Source organism: Trichechus manatus, unplaced genomic scaffold (genome assembly GCF_000243295.1).
Source record: "Trichechus manatus latirostris isolate Lorelei unplaced genomic scaffold, TriManLat1.0 scaffold00008, whole genome shotgun sequence".
Taxonomy (NCBI): Eukaryota; Metazoa; Chordata; class Mammalia; order Sirenia; family Trichechidae; genus Trichechus; species Trichechus manatus.
In genome coordinates this window covers 28,391,366-28,408,765 of record NW_004443944.1, presented here as the reverse complement: position 1 = coordinate 28,408,765, position 17,400 = coordinate 28,391,366, and the positions used below count along the sequence as shown (strand labels likewise).

At 40.9% G+C, this 17,400-nt stretch overlaps 2 protein-coding genes across 2 annotated transcripts in view; one reads left to right on the top strand and one right to left on the bottom strand.

The window, feature by feature from the left end:
- NFS1 (NFS1 cysteine desulfurase) overlaps nucleotides 1–14,988 on the bottom strand; it is a 25,896-nt gene extending 10,908 nt beyond the window's left edge. The window contains exons 1-7 of the mRNA XM_004370394.2: nucleotides 14,764–14,988; nucleotides 14,070–14,179; nucleotides 12,332–12,448; nucleotides 11,868–11,951; nucleotides 9,411–9,563; nucleotides 2,347–2,440; nucleotides 1,601–1,735 (exon numbers count right to left, since the gene is read on the bottom strand). Of these exons, the coding sequence (XP_004370451.1) occupies nucleotides 1,601–1,735; nucleotides 2,347–2,440; nucleotides 9,411–9,563; nucleotides 11,868–11,951; nucleotides 12,332–12,448; nucleotides 14,070–14,179; nucleotides 14,764–14,860 (790 nt within the window). The 5' untranslated portion in view covers nucleotides 14,861–14,988. The remainder of the gene's footprint in view (nucleotides 1–1,600; nucleotides 1,736–2,346; nucleotides 2,441–9,410; nucleotides 9,564–11,867; nucleotides 11,952–12,331; nucleotides 12,449–14,069; nucleotides 14,180–14,763) is intronic.
- Nucleotides 14,976–16,336, top strand: ROMO1 (reactive oxygen species modulator 1). The gene is made up of 3 exons (XM_004370396.2): nucleotides 14,976–15,023; nucleotides 15,213–15,343; nucleotides 16,145–16,336. The coding sequence occupies exons 2-3, from the start codon at nucleotides 15,213–15,215 to the stop codon at nucleotides 16,251–16,253; spliced, it is 240 nt and encodes a 79-aa protein (XP_004370453.1). The 5' UTR covers nucleotides 14,976–15,023; the 3' UTR covers nucleotides 16,254–16,336.
- The last annotated feature ends 1,064 nt before the right edge of the window (nucleotides 16,337–17,400 follow it).

The window sequence follows — 17,400 nt, the reverse complement described above, 5'->3', positions numbered from 1 at the left end:
GTAAGAAGACCAGACTTAATGGTCTGACTGAGACTGGAGGTACCCTGGAAAGCATGGCCCCTGGATTCTCTATCAGCCCAGAACTAAAACAATTTCCGACACCAACTCTTCAGACAGGGATTGCACTGGACTGTGGGACATAAAGTGATACTTGTGAGGAGTGTGCCTCTTAGCTCAAGTAGATACAAGAGACTAAACGGGCGGCTTCTGTCCGGAGGCGAGATGGTAAGGGAGAGAGGGATAGGAGATGGCTGAATGGACATGGGGAATCAGGGGTGGAAAGGAGGAGTGAGCTGTCACAGTATGGGGAGAGCAAGTAGAGTCACATAACAATGTATGTATAAATTTTTGTATGAGAAAAAATAAAAAAAAAGAAAGGTGTGCATCAGGGTTGTATCCTTTCTCCATACTTACTCAATCTATGCTGAGCAAATAATCCGAGCAGTTGGACTACACGGAGAAGAATGTGTCGTCACGACTGGTGGAAGACTCATTAACAACCTGCGATACGCAGATGATACAACCTTGCTTGCTGAAAGCAAAGAGGACTTGAAGCACTTACTGATGAAGATCAAAAATCACAGCCTTCAGTATGGATTACTCAACTTAAAGAAAACAAAAATTCTCACAATTGGACCAAAAAGCAACATCATGATAAATGGAGAAAAGATTGACATTGTCAAGGATTTCATTTTACTTGAATCTGCCATTAATGCCCACGGAAACAGCAGTCAGGAAATCAAAAGACATTCTGCACTGGGCAAATCTGCTACAAAAGTATTAAAAAGCAAAGATGTCACTTTGAGGACTAAGGTGCACCTGACCCAAGCCATGATATTCTTAATTGCCTCATATACATGCAAAAGCTGGACAATGAATAAGGAAGACTGAAAAAGAGTTAACACCTTTGAGTTACGGTGTTGGCAAAGAATATACCATGGACTGCCAAAAGAAGAAGTCTGCCTTGGAAGAAAAACAGCCTGAGTGCTCCTTGGAAGGAGGATGGTGAGACTTCGTCTCATATACTTTGGACATGTTATCAGGAGGCATCAGTCCCTGGAAAAGGACATCTTGCTTGGTAAAGTAGAGGGTCAGTGAGAGAGGAAGACCTCCGACAAGTTGGACTGACACAGTGGCTGCCAACAATGGGCTCAAACATAGCAACGATTATGAAGACGGTACGCAGGGTCGCTATGAGTTGGAACCAACTTGATGGCACCTAACAACAACAACAAGCTAAATAAAGCAAGACACTGAGAATGAAGGAGTCAAAGAACGAATATAATAGTGGGGCAGACAAGACAGCTGGGCCTATCTAGCTAAATTTGTTATGACAAAACCTCTTGTTCCTGAACCAAATTAGCCTCCATATGCCTTCAAAGGGTTTTCTAAATGGACTAGGAAGAATGGACTACTGTAGAGTAACTTCTAGGGACTACAAATAGGCAAGTATTCTTGACTATTGCTAAATGACAATTGCATTCTGCAAGGCATTCTATTTCCTCTGAGAGTAAAGGTAGCTCCCAAAGACTCCAAGAAACAATTGTTTAAGGGCTTGCTGGGAGGTATAGAGAGGAAGAACTCTAAGGGATGCTAGTACCTTTTGGACCATAGATTTTGTGACCACTGATGCTCATGAGATCAATTTTCATGTCGTTGACATCAAGTGGGATTTTTCCAACGGCCTGGGCTGCATCGGTGTGGAAATATACCTTTCTGGAACTGCAAATCCGCCCTAAGGAAACAACAGAGGGGAAGACCCACAGCACAATGTTGGGAAGTCACCCATAAGAGGTTCCATAATGTAAAACTGTGATCACATCATTAGTCTCTAGCCATACAGTAAATGACTTCTCTCTCTTTGAGTTCTAGCTTCCTTGATTGGATTAAATGAGGGCAAAGCACGAAGCCAAAACACCCCTGATGTTCTGATATATATAACACTCTTCCCATCTCATTAACACCAGTGTCTCAATATACCATATTAACATTCAGATTTTTTTTTTTTATTTAAAAGGAGAAAGATTAACAGATCTATTTGCTAATATGCCTAAGAGATTATAAGGTGAGTCCCTGGCTCTAAGTGGGGATAATAAAGAGATGTTCTAAAGGGGAAAGAGAAAGAGAAAAAAGGGTGTATTTTGTTTTGTTTTGTTTTTCCCACAAACTACTGTAAAACAGAGGAGCATAAAGGGTACTTTACAATATTTCCTTGAACAAAAGTACTTTCGCTTTCCCTTGATTTCCTTACTGCACTCTAAAAAGTGTTACAGTTCCCAGTCCAGTCCTGCTCCCCATACAGATTCCAGCAGTGGACAAGAATTAGGGTACATATATAATACTAACCTATTTCCGAAATGGGTTGCTTCACTCCAATCTCATTGTTCACAGTCATGACTGAGACCAGGCTGGTATCTGGCTGGATGGCAGCCTCTAGTTCCTAAGAAAATGCAAGAGAGAAGAGACTCTATTGCCAACAGAGTCCACCCTAACTCAAAATGCATGCAAGCTTAGTCTTGACAAAGGGCCTTTCACTAAATACCTATTGGAATAGTTCAAATAAAAAGAGTGACAACACAAAATGCTGGCAAGGATGCAAAGAAATTGGATCACTTATACACTGCTGATAGGAATGTAAAATGGTACTGCCACCCTGGAAAACAGTTTGGCAGTTTCTAATAAAACTAAACATGAAATTACCATATGATCCAGCAATCGCACTCTTGGGCATTTATCCCAGAGAAATGAAAATTTAAGATCACACAAAAACCTATACATGAATGTTCATAGTAGCTTTATTCATAATAGCAAAAAACTAGAAACCACCCTGATGTCCTTCATGGGTGAATGGTTAAACAAACTGTGGTACATGTACACCAAGGAATATTACTCAGGAATAAAAAGAAAAAAACTATTGATATACACAATAGCTTGAATGAATCTCCAATGACTTATGCGGAGCATAAAAAGCAAATCCTAAATGGCTACATAATGTATGGTTCCATTTATATAATATTACTGAAATGACAAAATTATAGAAATGGAGACTACATTAGCAGTAATAAAAGAACAACACCGACCAGACTTAATGGTCTGACTGAGACTGGAGGGACCCTGGAAGACATGGCCTCCGGACTCTGTTAGCCCCAAACTAAAACCATTCCCGAAGCCAACTCTTCAGACAAAGATTAGACTGGACTATAAAACATAAAATGATACTTGTGAGGAGTGTGCTTTTTAGTTCAAGTAGATACATGAGACTAAATGGGCGGATCCTGTCTGGAGGTGAGGTGAGAAGGCAGAAAGGGACAGGAGCTGGTTGAATGGACACGGGAAATCCGGGGTGGAAAGGAGGAATGTGCTGTCACAGTATAGGGAGAGCAACTAGCGTCACATAACAATGGGTGTATAAATTTTTGTATGAGAAACTAACTTGAATTGTAAACTTTCACTTAGAGCACAATTGAAAAAAAAAGGAATAACACCAAGGATCCTTGTGGTGATAGAACTGTTCTGTTATCTTGACTGTGGTGGTGGCTACACAAACCTAAACAGGTGATAAAATTGCATAGAACTAAACATACACACATGAGTACAATTGGGGAAATCAGAAAAACATTAGTAGATTGTATCAGTATCAATACCCTAGTTTTGATATTGATATTGTATTATAGTTTTGCAAGATATTATCACTGAGGGAAATTGGATAAAGGGTACATGAGATTTCTGTACTATTTCTTTTCAACTCCATGTAAATCTATAATTATCTAAAAATAAAAAAGTAAAAAAAAAGGGGGGAGGGTAGCCTTTACTACTTAGGGTTGTCAGAGTGAGCTGCTAAGAACAGAGTACACAGCAAAGAACAGGGTTACTATTAACAACACGAAGGCCAGGATCATATCTGTGTGAAACTTCATACATCTTAAAGAAATTATTAATCAGTTCACCAACATCTATTCTACCTTCCTTGACACTTGGTCTAACATAGGTTCTTAATGTCATGTTCTCTCTCAGCTCCCATGTTTGCTTCCTTCATTGCACTTATTCCAATTTATAATTATTTCATTTACAGGTAGTCCCTGACTTAACGACATTTTTGAGTTATGACAAACTGCACTTAGGAATGTCCGGTTTTGTTTTTTTTTTTGTACATATTATCATTAGTAACATATGCTACATACAATGTTGCAGCATGTAATTTGCTGATGTTATCATTTGCAGATGTTCAATGTTATGATTTATTGTTGAAAACACTGCTTTAGAGCACGCTATGAAAACTAAAAAAAAAAAGAGGTGTTCCACTTATGTCAGAACCGACTTACAAAGCTATCATCAGAAGGGAACCTCAGTTAAGTCAGGGACTACCTGTGTGTGTTCATTTACTTGTCAGCTGTCCCTTTCACTAGAATGTAAGCTCCCTGGAGGGAGGGATTAGGCCCGTTTTGTTCATCCCTCTATCTCCAGTACCTGGCACTGTGGCACAGTAAATAATACTAAGCGAAAAAAAAGGCAATATGCTAAGCATTATGAGAAATAAAAATACAGAACCACAACTAACAACAACAACAAGCCTTCAAGAAACATAGCCTAGTTGGAGAGACAGACATATACACACAACAGAGAACAGAAGTAAAAAGCCATTAAGTGTTGAGGGAATCCAGAGAAGAAAGAGATCAGAATAGGTTTGAGCAGCCAAGGAGATTTCATGACAAAGGTGGGACTTGAGCTAAGTTTTCAAAAGATGGAGAAGATTAATTAAGTGCAAAGAAGGCTGTAAGAGCTCAAAGGTGAGGGGATATGTAAGGAAAGGCCCAAGACAGAACAGGCCCGGGTACATTAGGGAGACACATAGGCCCGCATGGCTGAAAAGGAGGGGTTTTTGAAGGGGCACAGTGATCGGCAAGACTGAAACAGTGGGTTTCGACCACCATGTACAGGCTAGTATTATCATGATACCAAAATGTAAGAAAGATATCACAAGAAAATAAAACTACAGATCAATATCCTTTTTGAATACAGATGCAAAAATCCTCAACAAATACTAGCAAACTGAATCCAATAGCATATAAAAATGATTAAACACCATGACCAAGTGGGATTTATTTCAGGAATGCAAGGCTAGTTAAACATTCAAAAATCAATCAATGTAATACCCCATATTAATAAAGAACACAAACCACATGATCACCTCAATAGACATAAACAAAAGCATTTGGCAAAATCCAACAAGTTTGTTATGATAAAAACACTCAACAAACTAGGAACATAAGGGAACTTCCTCAATCTAATAAAGGGCATCTATGAAAATCCATAGCTAATATCATACTCAATGGTGAAAGACCTAAAGCTCTCACCACTTCTATTCATCAATGGAAATTCTTATCAGGACAATTAGGCAAGAAAAAGAAATAAAAGCATCCAGAATGAAAAGAAAGAAGTAAAATTGTCTCTATTCACTGATGACATGATCTTATATGCAGAAAATCCTAAAGAATCCATATGAAAAAATCAAAGCTAATAAGTTTTAGCAAAGTCAGAGGACACAAGATCGATATACAAAAATCAGCTGTATTTCTATATACTAGCAATGAACAATCCAAAAATGAATTTAAGAAAACAATTCCATTTACAATAGTATCAAAAGAATAAAATACAAAATAATTAAATTTACTTAATAAAATAAATTTAACCAGGGAGGTGCAAGATTTGTACACAGAAAACTATGAAACATTGTTGGAAGAAATTAAAGAAGATGTAAACAAATGGAAAGATATCCCATGTTCATAGATTAGAAGATTTAATATTGTTAAGATGGTTAATACTCCCCACATTTATCTACAGATTCAGCGCAATCCCTATCAGAATTCTGACTGCCTTTCTTTGCAGAAACTAACAAATTGATCCTACAATTCACACGGAATTGCAAGGGATCCCAAATAGTCAAAACAATCTTGAGAAAGAATAAGAAATTTGGAGGATTCACACTTCCCGATTTCAAAATTACTACAAAACAATAGTAATCAAGACAGTGTGGTACTGATAAAAAGACAACATAAAGATCAATGGAATAGAATTGAAAGCCATACAGCTATGGTCAATTATGGTGCCAAGACCATCCAATGGCGAAAGAATAGTTGTTCCAACAAATGGTGCCAGATCTCCATCTGCAAAAGAATTAAGTTGGACCATCACCTCACACTGAACACAAAATTTAACTCAAAATAGACCAAAGGCATAAGTGTAAGAGCTAGAGGTAAACTTCACAACTCAGATTTGAGAATGGGTTCTTAGATATGGCACTAAAAGCACAAGCAACAAAAGAAAAAATAAATAAATCGGACTTCATCAAAACAAAAAATGTTTCTGCCCCAAAGGACACTATCAAGAAAGTGAAGAGACAAACAATGTTACAAAACAATATGCTTATTAATTGTTTAATGAGAAACTAATTTGCTCTGTAAACCCTCACCTAAAGCACAATAAAAAATAGGGTGAACAGGCAACTCACAGAACGGGAGAAAATATTTGCGAATCATGTACCTGGTAAGGATTCAGTATCCAGAACATACAAAGAACTTCTACAGCTCAATAACAAAAAGACAACCCAGTTAAAAAATGGGTAACAGCTTGAGCATTATGTTCTTTCAAGAACTGTCTATATGGGATCAAACTGACAACAGCAAATCGAAAGATTAGACAGGAACCATAGGGGGGACTGAGTTTATATTAATGAGGGAAGAACAACTCAGAAAAAGAGGTTGAGAATGGTTGCACCACTTGAAGAATGTAATCAATGTCACTGAATTGTACATGTAGAAACGGTTGAACTGGTATATGTTTTGCTGTGTACATTCTCAACAACAACAAAAAATAAACGAAATTTTTAAAACATAGGCAAAGGATTTGAATAGACATTTCTTCAAAAAAGATACACAAATGGCAAATAAGTACATGAAAAGATGCTTAATATAATTAGTCATTAGGGAAATCCAAATCGAAACCACAATCAGATACCACTTCATACCCACTGAGATGGCTATAACAAAAAAGATAGATAATAAGAAGTATAGGCAAGTGTCTCAGTTATCTAGTGCTGCTATAACAGAAATACCACAAGAGTGGTTTCAACAAACAGAAATTTATTTTCTCACAGTTTAGGAGGCTAGGAGTCCGAATTCAGGGTGCCAGCTCTAGGGAAGAGCTTTCTCTCTCTGTTGGCACTAGGGGAAACTCCTTACTCCTTGGCTCCTCGGTGATCTTCATGGGGCATGGTGTCTATCTTCACCCACCTCTGCTTCTCTCTGCTTGCTTGTTTAATCTCTTTTATGTCTCAAAAGAGACTGACTCAAGACACACCCTACACTAATCCTTTCTCATTAACATAATAAAGGCAGCCCATTCCCAAAAGGGATTATAACCACAGGCACAGAGGTTAGGATCTACAACACATATTTTAGGGGGGACACAATTCAATCCGTAAGAGCAAGGATATGCAGAAATTGAAACTCTCATACATTGCTGGTAGAAATGTGAAATGGTACATTCACTTTGGAAGATAGTTTGGAAGTTTTTTTAAAAAGTTAAATATAAATTTACCATACAAACAAGCAATTCCTGAGTATCTATCCAACAAAATAAAAACATATGTCCCCAGAAAGACCTGTAAGCAAAGTTTCATAGCAGCATTATTCGTAATAGCCAAAAAGTGGAAACAACCCAAATGTACATCAACTGATGAATGGATAAATAAAATGTGGTATACCAATACAAGGAGCCCTGGTGGTGCAGTGGTTAAGCACTATGGCTGCTAACCTAAAGTCGGCAGTTTGAATCTACCAGCCGATCCTTGGAAATACTATGGGGCAGTTCTACTCTGTCCTTCAGGGTCACTATGAGTAGCAATCGACTCGACGGCAATGGATTATACCCATACAATGGGATACTTCTCAGCAATAAAGAGGAACTAACTACTGATATCTGGTACAACATGAACCTCAAAAACATGCTAAGAGAAAAGAAGTCAGACACAAAATAATTGAGAATTTAGTTTTATACCAGAACATGTATACAAATATTCAGAGCAGCATTGTTCATAATAACCATAATGGGCCAAAAAGTGGTAACAACCCAAGTGCCCATCAACTGATGAATGGATTAAAAAAATGTGGTATATCTATACAATAACATATTATTCAGCCAAAAAAAGGAATGAAGTACTGATACATGCTACATCATAGATGAACTTTGAAAACACTATGCTAAATGAAAGGAGTCGGACACAAAAGGCCACGTATTTTATGAAATGTTCAGAATAGGCAGAATGTCCACAGAGACAGAAAGGAGATTTGTAGCTGAAGGCAGCTGGAAGCAGGGGGAAATTGGAGTGACTGCTAACAGGTATGAGCTCTTTTTGGGTGGGAGGCGATAAAAATATTCTGGAATGAGATAGTGGTGACAGTTGCACAACTTTGTATATACGTTAAAGACCACTGAATCATATGCTTTAAAAGGGTAAATGTTATGGTATGTGAATTATATCGCAATGTTTAAAAATGTACAAAGGAAAAACAACAACATGTAAAGGACCTTCAGCATCAGCAAACAAAATTATTCTCCATGCTGAAATAGAAATTGCTCAAGGTTTTTGGTTAAAGTGAAAAAACATCAAAAGAGTACTTTAGAAATAAAGTCTGGTAACAGTCTGCAGGACATACTGGAGGGTGGTGGCTAAAGGACTAGTTCAGGCAACAGAGCTTTAGTCCAGAGGTAGCTAAGATCCAGGATGCAGCCCAAACAAAGGAATGAAAAGCAAAAGAGTTGATTCAGACATTGGAAAGAAATAACTATAGACATGCCGACTGACTGAATGTGAGCAAGAAGAAAGAGGGAAGAAACAAAGAACGATGAGAAGCAGTTTAGAGTTTGGAGTAAAGGCTCTGACTACAAAGTGCATCTTAGGGTTTGTCTAGGGATCCTGCTATCCAAAATCTGATGGTAATGTTGGATTCACTTCTCAAAATGGACATATAAGGAAATGGGGCCAAAAAGGGAAATATTCTTTAAGAAAATCACACATCCTCTTAAGAGTTGAGAGACATCAGTATAGGGGAGGAGGGGGCCAGAGCTTTGCGACGGTGACAGTCCCTGGCATCCTGCACACGTGCCCAGTGGCTCTCATGTAAACTAGGAAGCACTGACAAAGCTGAGAAACAAGTCCTCTAGAGAAAAGAAGGATGATACATACTCAGGGGAAATAAACCCTCAGTTTCTCTGACAGGCCTATTTGTTTACATCCTTCCCTAACAATCAGATCTATTCCTTCAAGCTCAAGCTGAGGCTGAAGAGACTGATTTACTGGTTGAAGCCAAGCTCCTTCTATTTTGCCCCCTCCTGCCAAGAGTCACTCCTACCTTTAGGTCGATGATCCCGCTCTTCTGCACTGGAAGGTAGGTGACTTGAAAGCCCTCAGCTTCTAGTGAACGGCAGGAGTCCAAGACACATTTGTGTTCAGTCTGGGTGGTGATCAAGTGCTTTTTCCGTGACTTATAGAACCTAGCCACCCCCTAGAAATTGGTGGTGGTAGAAAGAAGAAGAACACACTCAGAGAGACAACAATGACTTTGATCCTATTTCTAAGCGGAAAGTGAACAAAAGCAAAAAATGGGGACAATTCCTATCCTTAGATTCTAGGAAAAAGTCTCTCTCTGTTATATGTATATAAGTAACACAACATGACAAATATGGTGATACCAATATCCAAATCTGGCAGTGTAGAAGTGAAACTCACATACTTATTCCTTGCTGAAGGCAGCACTTACATTATAATCTCTTCAGAGAATTGTTTAAAAAGATATCTTAAAAGCTGTATTCATACTCTTTGACTTTAATTTCTGTTTTGGGAATTTACCTTAGGGAAATATTTAAAAAGAAGATGAAGTTTTAGAGATAAAATATGCTGTAGTTGTATTTATAATCCTTAAAAAAATGAAAATATTAAACATGTCCAACAATATAGAAATAAATAGTAAACGGTGATAACACAAGTCCATGGAAAAGAATGCAGTTAATATTAAAAATTATGAAGTTTAAAATGAACACCGTAAGGTTATTAATGGAGAAAAGGAGGATACAGAAGAATAAATATGATATGCTACAATTTGTGAAAATATTCAATGCAAATTTATATATATGTACAGTTTTTTTTCCAGCAACAATACTAAAGAAATTAACAGGATTAACTTTGCAGAGCAGGACTAGAGGTCAAAGAAGGGGCAGAAAGAAAGGAAGACTTACACTTTTCATTTTAAACATTTTTACAGGGTTAAAAATTCTTACAACACGTGCACTGAATTACATACTTTTAAAAAATGAAAAAGCTAAAAGAGATAAAATGTGCAAAAGACCCCATAACTTTATAATACAGTACTACTTTTAAAAGCAGAATACTAATTAAGCCAAAATTATAACTACTGTACATAAACTACATATTCATGAGGATAAGGAACAGAAAAAGAAGAACACTAAAAAACTGATTTATACTCTATCTTATCCAAAAAATGATTTACATCAATAATGTAAAAACAGTTGCAGGGTGACGGGAAGGATAAAAGTAGGAGTTCAAAATTCTGTTACTGTTGTTTATAAATAATGTAATTTAAATGATTTTTTTTTTTTCTGTCTCCTATCTCAGTTCTCCACAGGGTAGGTAGACTTCTCTAATTGCAGGTAGTTTAACTACTCTACCCACCTATGAGGCTGAGAGGAACACCATTACAGCTATACTTAGCAGTCCTTGACCTCTAGATTTGGGATCTGTGGAGAACTTCAAAGCAAATTATTTTCAAAAATTTGAAAAGGCTCCGTATTCCAGCAACCATCCCCACCTTTGGAGGGACCTCCACTCTGGCTCTGTAGCTCTGCAGTTCAAAGGAAGGATGCCTTACAGCTAGCAGGATCAGGAAGAGTACTGACAACTCTGGAACCAGTCCCAGGCCTCCTATACTCAGGCCAAGGTCAGAGAAAACCAACACTGGCAGCAACGGTGAGGCAGACAACAGTGAGAGGGAGTGGGGCCAGAGTTGAAGTAAAGCAAACCACAATTTATCCAAGCCTTCACATTCACTCAAGTAATACTGGCAAATCAGGCCCAGCCAAATGTGGTTACGTCCTATGAAACACCAACATGACTACTGAGAGGAGAAGTTTACTTGCGTTAACACCAAGGGTACGTATATCCCAAGAGTGTGTCCCAAGGATAAAGTGACTAATCCCAGAATGGGTGACTAAATCAATGCCTGCAGAGGGCACCACGGTCACCAGTACTTCCAAATAGGAACATCTGAGGAAATGGAAGGAACTTGTTGAAACAGATCTGACCAGAAAGAGAAGGGAAAGCTGAGAGGAGAGCAGTCCTGAAGTCATGTATGTAAGAGTGAAGCTAGGGTAACAAGAAGTACATGTTGACTTCGTAAATGTTGTGTTATACATACATTTTACAATAATTAAAGAAAAAAAGTAGAGAAACATGCACAACTACAAGTATACTACAGACTTCACTGTGACTAGAGCAAAAGGACTCGAAGAAAGAGTTGGATCACCATTATCCACTTTCTGAAGTAGCTACCATCCAAAAAACTGACCCTATCCAACTACCTCACTCAATCAGTTCAAGAGGAGCAAAGACTTAAGATAGATTGCAAAGGGTTGAAAAGTCAACAAACCAGAAAGAGTGTGTGTTTGTGTGTCTTCTCTCACAATGTGGTGGGGGTGAGTGACTGGGAAACACATACGTAAGATCCAAGTGATGGAGGGATACCATCTCCCAAGTCAGGAGAGCCCAGATATGCCTTCTGGTTTCCTTCTCTTACCTTAATTGCTATGTTGTTGGATTCAGTAGCACCACTAGTGAAAATGATTTCACGAGGGTCAGCCCCAATCAGAGATGCTACTTGCTGCAAGCCAAAAAATAGAGAAACCTAACATCAGTTACCGAGGCCGGAATGTGGATCAAGCACTGCTAGGACAGAGCTCTGGAGGAACAACAGCTCAGCTGCTCCAGGAAGAAGCCCTGTACCAACATTACAATCCCCATTTTAAATCTGAGAAATTGAGGCTTAGAGAAATTAGGTAACTTGCCCAAGATCATTCAGCTAGGAAATGCTGGAACTAATCAAATGCCTGAGGTCAAACTCCAGGTCCTGCTTTCTGAATCTCTTCCTGAAAGGGCCCCAAACTACTTCCATCTCTACCCTCACCCGCCAAAAATGAAATGTCCTTCCCACATGCCACTGAACATCTGACCTCAGAACCTCCCAGACTCCTCTGTACTAACCTGGCGAGCATGTTCCATGGCTGCCTCACTCTCCCAGCCATAAGCATGTGTCCGGGAATGTGGGTTCCCATAGTAGTTGACCAGGTAAGGAAGCATGGCATCAAGCACCCGGGGGTCCTGAGCACAACAGAACAAATCAGTCATTCTGAGCCCATAGTCAACTCAGGCCCTACTCCATCCTCAGACCTGCTCAACCTGCCTCAACACACTTCCAATCCTTCAGACACTGTCTAGATTAGGCCTCAAGCAATCTTCCATCCCCTCAGATACTCACCAAAAATCAGCCTGATATACTCCTACCCCCGATCAATATCAAATCAGATTGTTCTACCATCCCATCAGATAGTCTACAAATATTGCCTTATTCTGACACCTGTTTCTGCAAGTGTTTCCATTCCTGCCATGCAAAGTGATCTATGAAGGGCTGGGACATGACAGCTATTGTTGTTAGATGCCGTTGAGTCTGTTCTGACTCATAGCGACCCTATTTACAACAGAACGAAACACTGCCAGGTCCTGCACCATCCTCACAATCCTTGCTATGTTTGAGCCCACTGTTGTAGTCACTGTGTCAATCCATCTCGCTGAGTGTCTTCCTCTTTTTCGATGACCCTCTACTTTACAAAGTGTGATGTCCTTCTCCAGGGACGGGTCCCTCTTGATAACATGCCCAAAATATGTGAGACAAAGTCTCACCATCCTCGTTTCTAAGGAGCATTCTGGCTGTACTTCTTCCAAGACAGATTTGTTTGTTCTTCTGGCAGTCCATGGTATAGTCAACATCCCTAGCCAACACCATAATTCAAAGGCATCAATTCTTCTTTGGTCTTCGTTATTCACTGTCCAGCTTTCACATGCATATGAGGCAACTGAAAATACCATGGCTTGGGTCAGGCGCACCTTAGTCCTCAAAATGAATCTTTGCCCAATGCAATATGGCGTTTGATTTCCCGACTGCTCTTCCACGGAGGTTGACTGTGGATCCAAGTAAAATAAAATCCTTGACAACATGAACATTTTCTCCATTTATCATGATGTTGCTTATCGGTCCAGTAGTGAGGATTTTTATTTTCTTTATGTTAAGATGTAGTCCATACTGAACGTTGTAGTCTTTGATCTTCATCAGTAACTGCTTCAAGTCCTCTTCGCTTTCAGCAAGCAAGATTGTGTCATCTGATTATCATAGGTTGTTAGTGAGTCTTCCTTCAATCCTGATGCTCCATTCTTCTTTGATTATTTGCTCATCATACAGATTGAATAAGTACGGTGAAAAGATACAACCCTGACGCACACCTTTTCTGATTTTAAATCAATCAGGGGATACTGGGACATGACAGGGCCCAGGCAAATATCCCTTCTCAAACAAGGCTTGCTCTTGTGAAACCCTGCATTAATATTTGAGTCCTCATCATGTTCCAGGCCCTGTTCTAAGACTTTACAAATTTTAACCCATTTAATACTTGCCCAAGTTCACATGGTTACTAAGTAGAAGTCTGGCTTATTCTAGAGCTAGTACTTTTAATTACTATAGTGCCTGTACTGAAGTGAACTAGCCAACATCAATGGCTAGCTTGTAGCACAGGCATTTCTAGTGTACTAGAACTTAAGTCTTCTGGCTCTTGGCTCATTGCTTTTCCTGGCACACCTCAAAGGCCCTAACTTGTACAGGAATCCAGACATTTCTGTTCACTGTCACTTAATTGCCCAACTCTAGGAAAAACTGCCCCTCCATCCTTACCAGAGGAGTTGTAGCTTGCACATCCATATAGATAGGTCGCAGCATTGACTCTGCCTCTGGAGCAGGGACTGTATCTGAGAGAACAGCTGACCGGGGAGCATGTTCTACAACTGACAAAAAAATAGAACAGAGTGGTCAAATAAAAGGGGACACAACTGCGGATACAGGGCATCCAAGACAGCAGAAGGTAAAAGCTGGACGGAAGTAAGAAAGTAAGTTTATGGGATGCTGGGGTCAAATCTCAAAGGAAAAGGAGACAAAACACTGAGAACTTGAGCAGGCTGTAAGAGAAGGTAAGGGAAAAAGACAGCGTTCTTTGAGAAGGATGTTGGGAATAGGGAGGGCTCTGAAGGGCAAAGCCATTCAGAATGAATGTGGAGACAGAGTAGGTGACAACTCCTTGAAAGGTTACTGGTGGGACGGGATCCTCGACTCTAATAAAAGTTGTCCAGTAGAGATTTGAAGGCCGGGCCTCAAAGGCTCTGAGGGTCTGCGCGGCCTAATTTGATGGGTGGCGCTGCGGGATGAAACATTCGGAGGGTTGGCCTGAAAAAGTTTGAGGGTTGCAGCCGAGAGAGAAGGTCAGAGGGTGTGGGATGCGAGAGGCTCCGGAACATTCAGCTGCGTAGTCTAGCCCTTGAGGACAGGTCCCCGTATCCCCTGGGGGTTGCAGGGAGCAGGACCCGGAGCGTACCGCGCAAGCGCAGACCCCGAATGGGCGCCCCAGACTTCCACGCAGGAGCTGCAGTCAAGGCCGCGGCTGCCCGCCTCCAGGCGACTCGTAGCAACATGGTCTAGATAGCAGAGTCCCCCGCCCGAAGCGGCGGCACTCCTCAGCCCGGAGATCCCGGAAGTGTTGCCTCGTGCCCCGGAAGCGGTTCCTCGGGTTGCGAACGCCAGACGCTTCGCGTACCGTGTAAGACGTAGAGCTGAGCTACCGCAGCCGCGAGCGAGGTGAGGTGGGGGTACCGCGGCGCGGGACCCGGAACGCGAAGCGGGTGGTGGAGGCAGGCTATGAACTCCTTTTCCTTCCCAGACTTCCCTGAACCCTTGAGCCTGCTCCCTACCTCCCTCCCTCCTGCGTCCTCCCACTTCCCAGGCTGGCGCCCAGGCCCTCACGTCCCTATCTCCCACACCCCGCAGATGCCGGTGGCCGTGGGTCCTTACGGGCAGTCCCAACCAAGCTGCTTCGACCGTGTGAAGATGGGCTTCGTAATGGGTTGCGCCGTGGGCATGGCGGCCGGGGCCCTCTTCGGCACCTTTTCCTGTCTCAGGTGAGGGGCGCGGGCGGTAAACTCTAGGCAGGACTACCGGACCATCCCCTCTGGAGGGAGCCTAATGGGAGTGTATTTTGTTTCAGTTCTCTCAGTGGCCTGTAGCGAGACTGATTTCCTGGCAACATTCGGTCAGGAGGGACAGGTTAAAAGCCTCAGTGTTTAAGAATTCGTGCAAGTTGGTTGAGGCTAACTTTCCTCAAGCGTAGAATGGGGCCTGTAAGAGCTACCTCAGAGTTGGAAGCAGATACACTCTGCTCTCAAGTCATTTTCACATTTAGGGACTCTTATTTCCATTTTTCCAGATTTTTTACCATTAAGCACTTAACTGTGTCAAGTGCTGTGCTAAATGCTATGCATGTTTTGTCTTATTTATCACAATAACCTTATGAACCATGTTATTTATGATCCCTATTTTGCACGTGACACAGCTTGTAAATTTCAGGTTGGATCTTGAACCCAGGTCTAACTCCAAAATCTGTTGTTTTAACACCGTAAAACTATCTAAACGACAAATGTCTTTATTGGATCATATATACCCTGGAGCATCTGTATACTTTACACTGCATCCGCTGCTTCCCACAACCTGATGTATGACATTCATCAGAGGAATCAGAGATCCTGATGGATCCTTTTATCATAACTCACCTCAGGTGGGAAAAGATGTTAATGCCCAGCAAGTGGTAAATAAGGTATAGGAACTGGCAGACTTAGGAGTGCTTGGTTCATCATTAGCACAGATTGGAAATACTGCTTGTGTTTTTATTTCCCATTGGCCCTATCTTGGTTTCCTCCTCACAGGATCGGAATGCGGGGTCGGGAGCTGATGGGCGGCATTGGGAAAACCATGATGCAGAGTGGCGGCACTTTTGGCACATTCATGGCAATCGGGATGGGCATCCGATGCTAACTAGTGCAATGGTTGCTCACTACATCTACCCTGTCCCATCCATCCCAGCCCATGTAGTATAATAAAACAAAGTCTTTAAGTAATCACAGTGGTCTGTTAGAAGCATTATTTTCTTCTCACTCTCAGTCTGTTACCCAGCTTGGCCAGAGATGATCTAGACTAAAAAGGGGTGGGCTAATGAGTAAGGAGAATATTGTCCAATATAATGTGCGAGAAGATGAACCCCCTAGAATGGAAAGCACTGAAAATAGTGACCTAACAATGGATTTGAGCATACCAACCATTGTGAAAATGGCATGGGACTAGGCAGTCTTTTGTTCTGTTTACATGAAGTTGCCATGAGTCCAGAGAAAAACAGCAATAAATGAGTAGGGCTGGTGTGTTTCACAAACCCTGCTCTGTTAAACCAAAACAGAAAATTTGTCTGTGCCTCGTACTTTCCAGACTGTTGTTGCTGTCAAGTTTGTCCTGATTCATGGTGCCCTCATGTGTGTTACAGAGAACTGTTGGATAGGCTTTTTCATGGGTGTAATCTTAATGCCAGGACTTCTACAAGAAGTGTTGAGTGAGTTCAAAGTTCCAACCTTTAGGTTTGCAGTCAAGGGCAAATTGTGCCACCTAGGGACCTTCCACAGATTCTAGTAAACTTATTACTCAAACCTTGTTAAGGTTGGTGCTAAGGAGCTCTGGTGGTGCAACAGTTGAGTGCTCAGCTGCTGGTAGTTAACCAAAAGATCTGTGGTTCCAATCTACCAGGTGCATCCGCAGGAGAAAAGACCTAGCAATCTGCTCCTGTAGATTACAGTTTAGGAGGTCCTATGGGGCAGTTCTCCCGTCATAAGGGTCAATGTTTGGCGCACACAACAAGGCTGGTGCTGTTAGCATCATTTTAAAGGTGAAAAACTGAGGCTCAGAGCAAGTCCAGGCTTCCTCAAGGTCACACGCTACAAAACATTTAACCAATTTTATTTCCAATGCTATGTTCATAGTTCTGAGATTGTCCATCAGATTTAACAGCTGGCTTGACAGGAAGAATTATCCAAAATGAAACATTCCAATCAGCACTTTTATAGTTGCTCAACTGGTTAATTGCAGATAATTTTCCAACTAGCAATTAATGATAGTGTGAACTGTTTCAACTGTATAA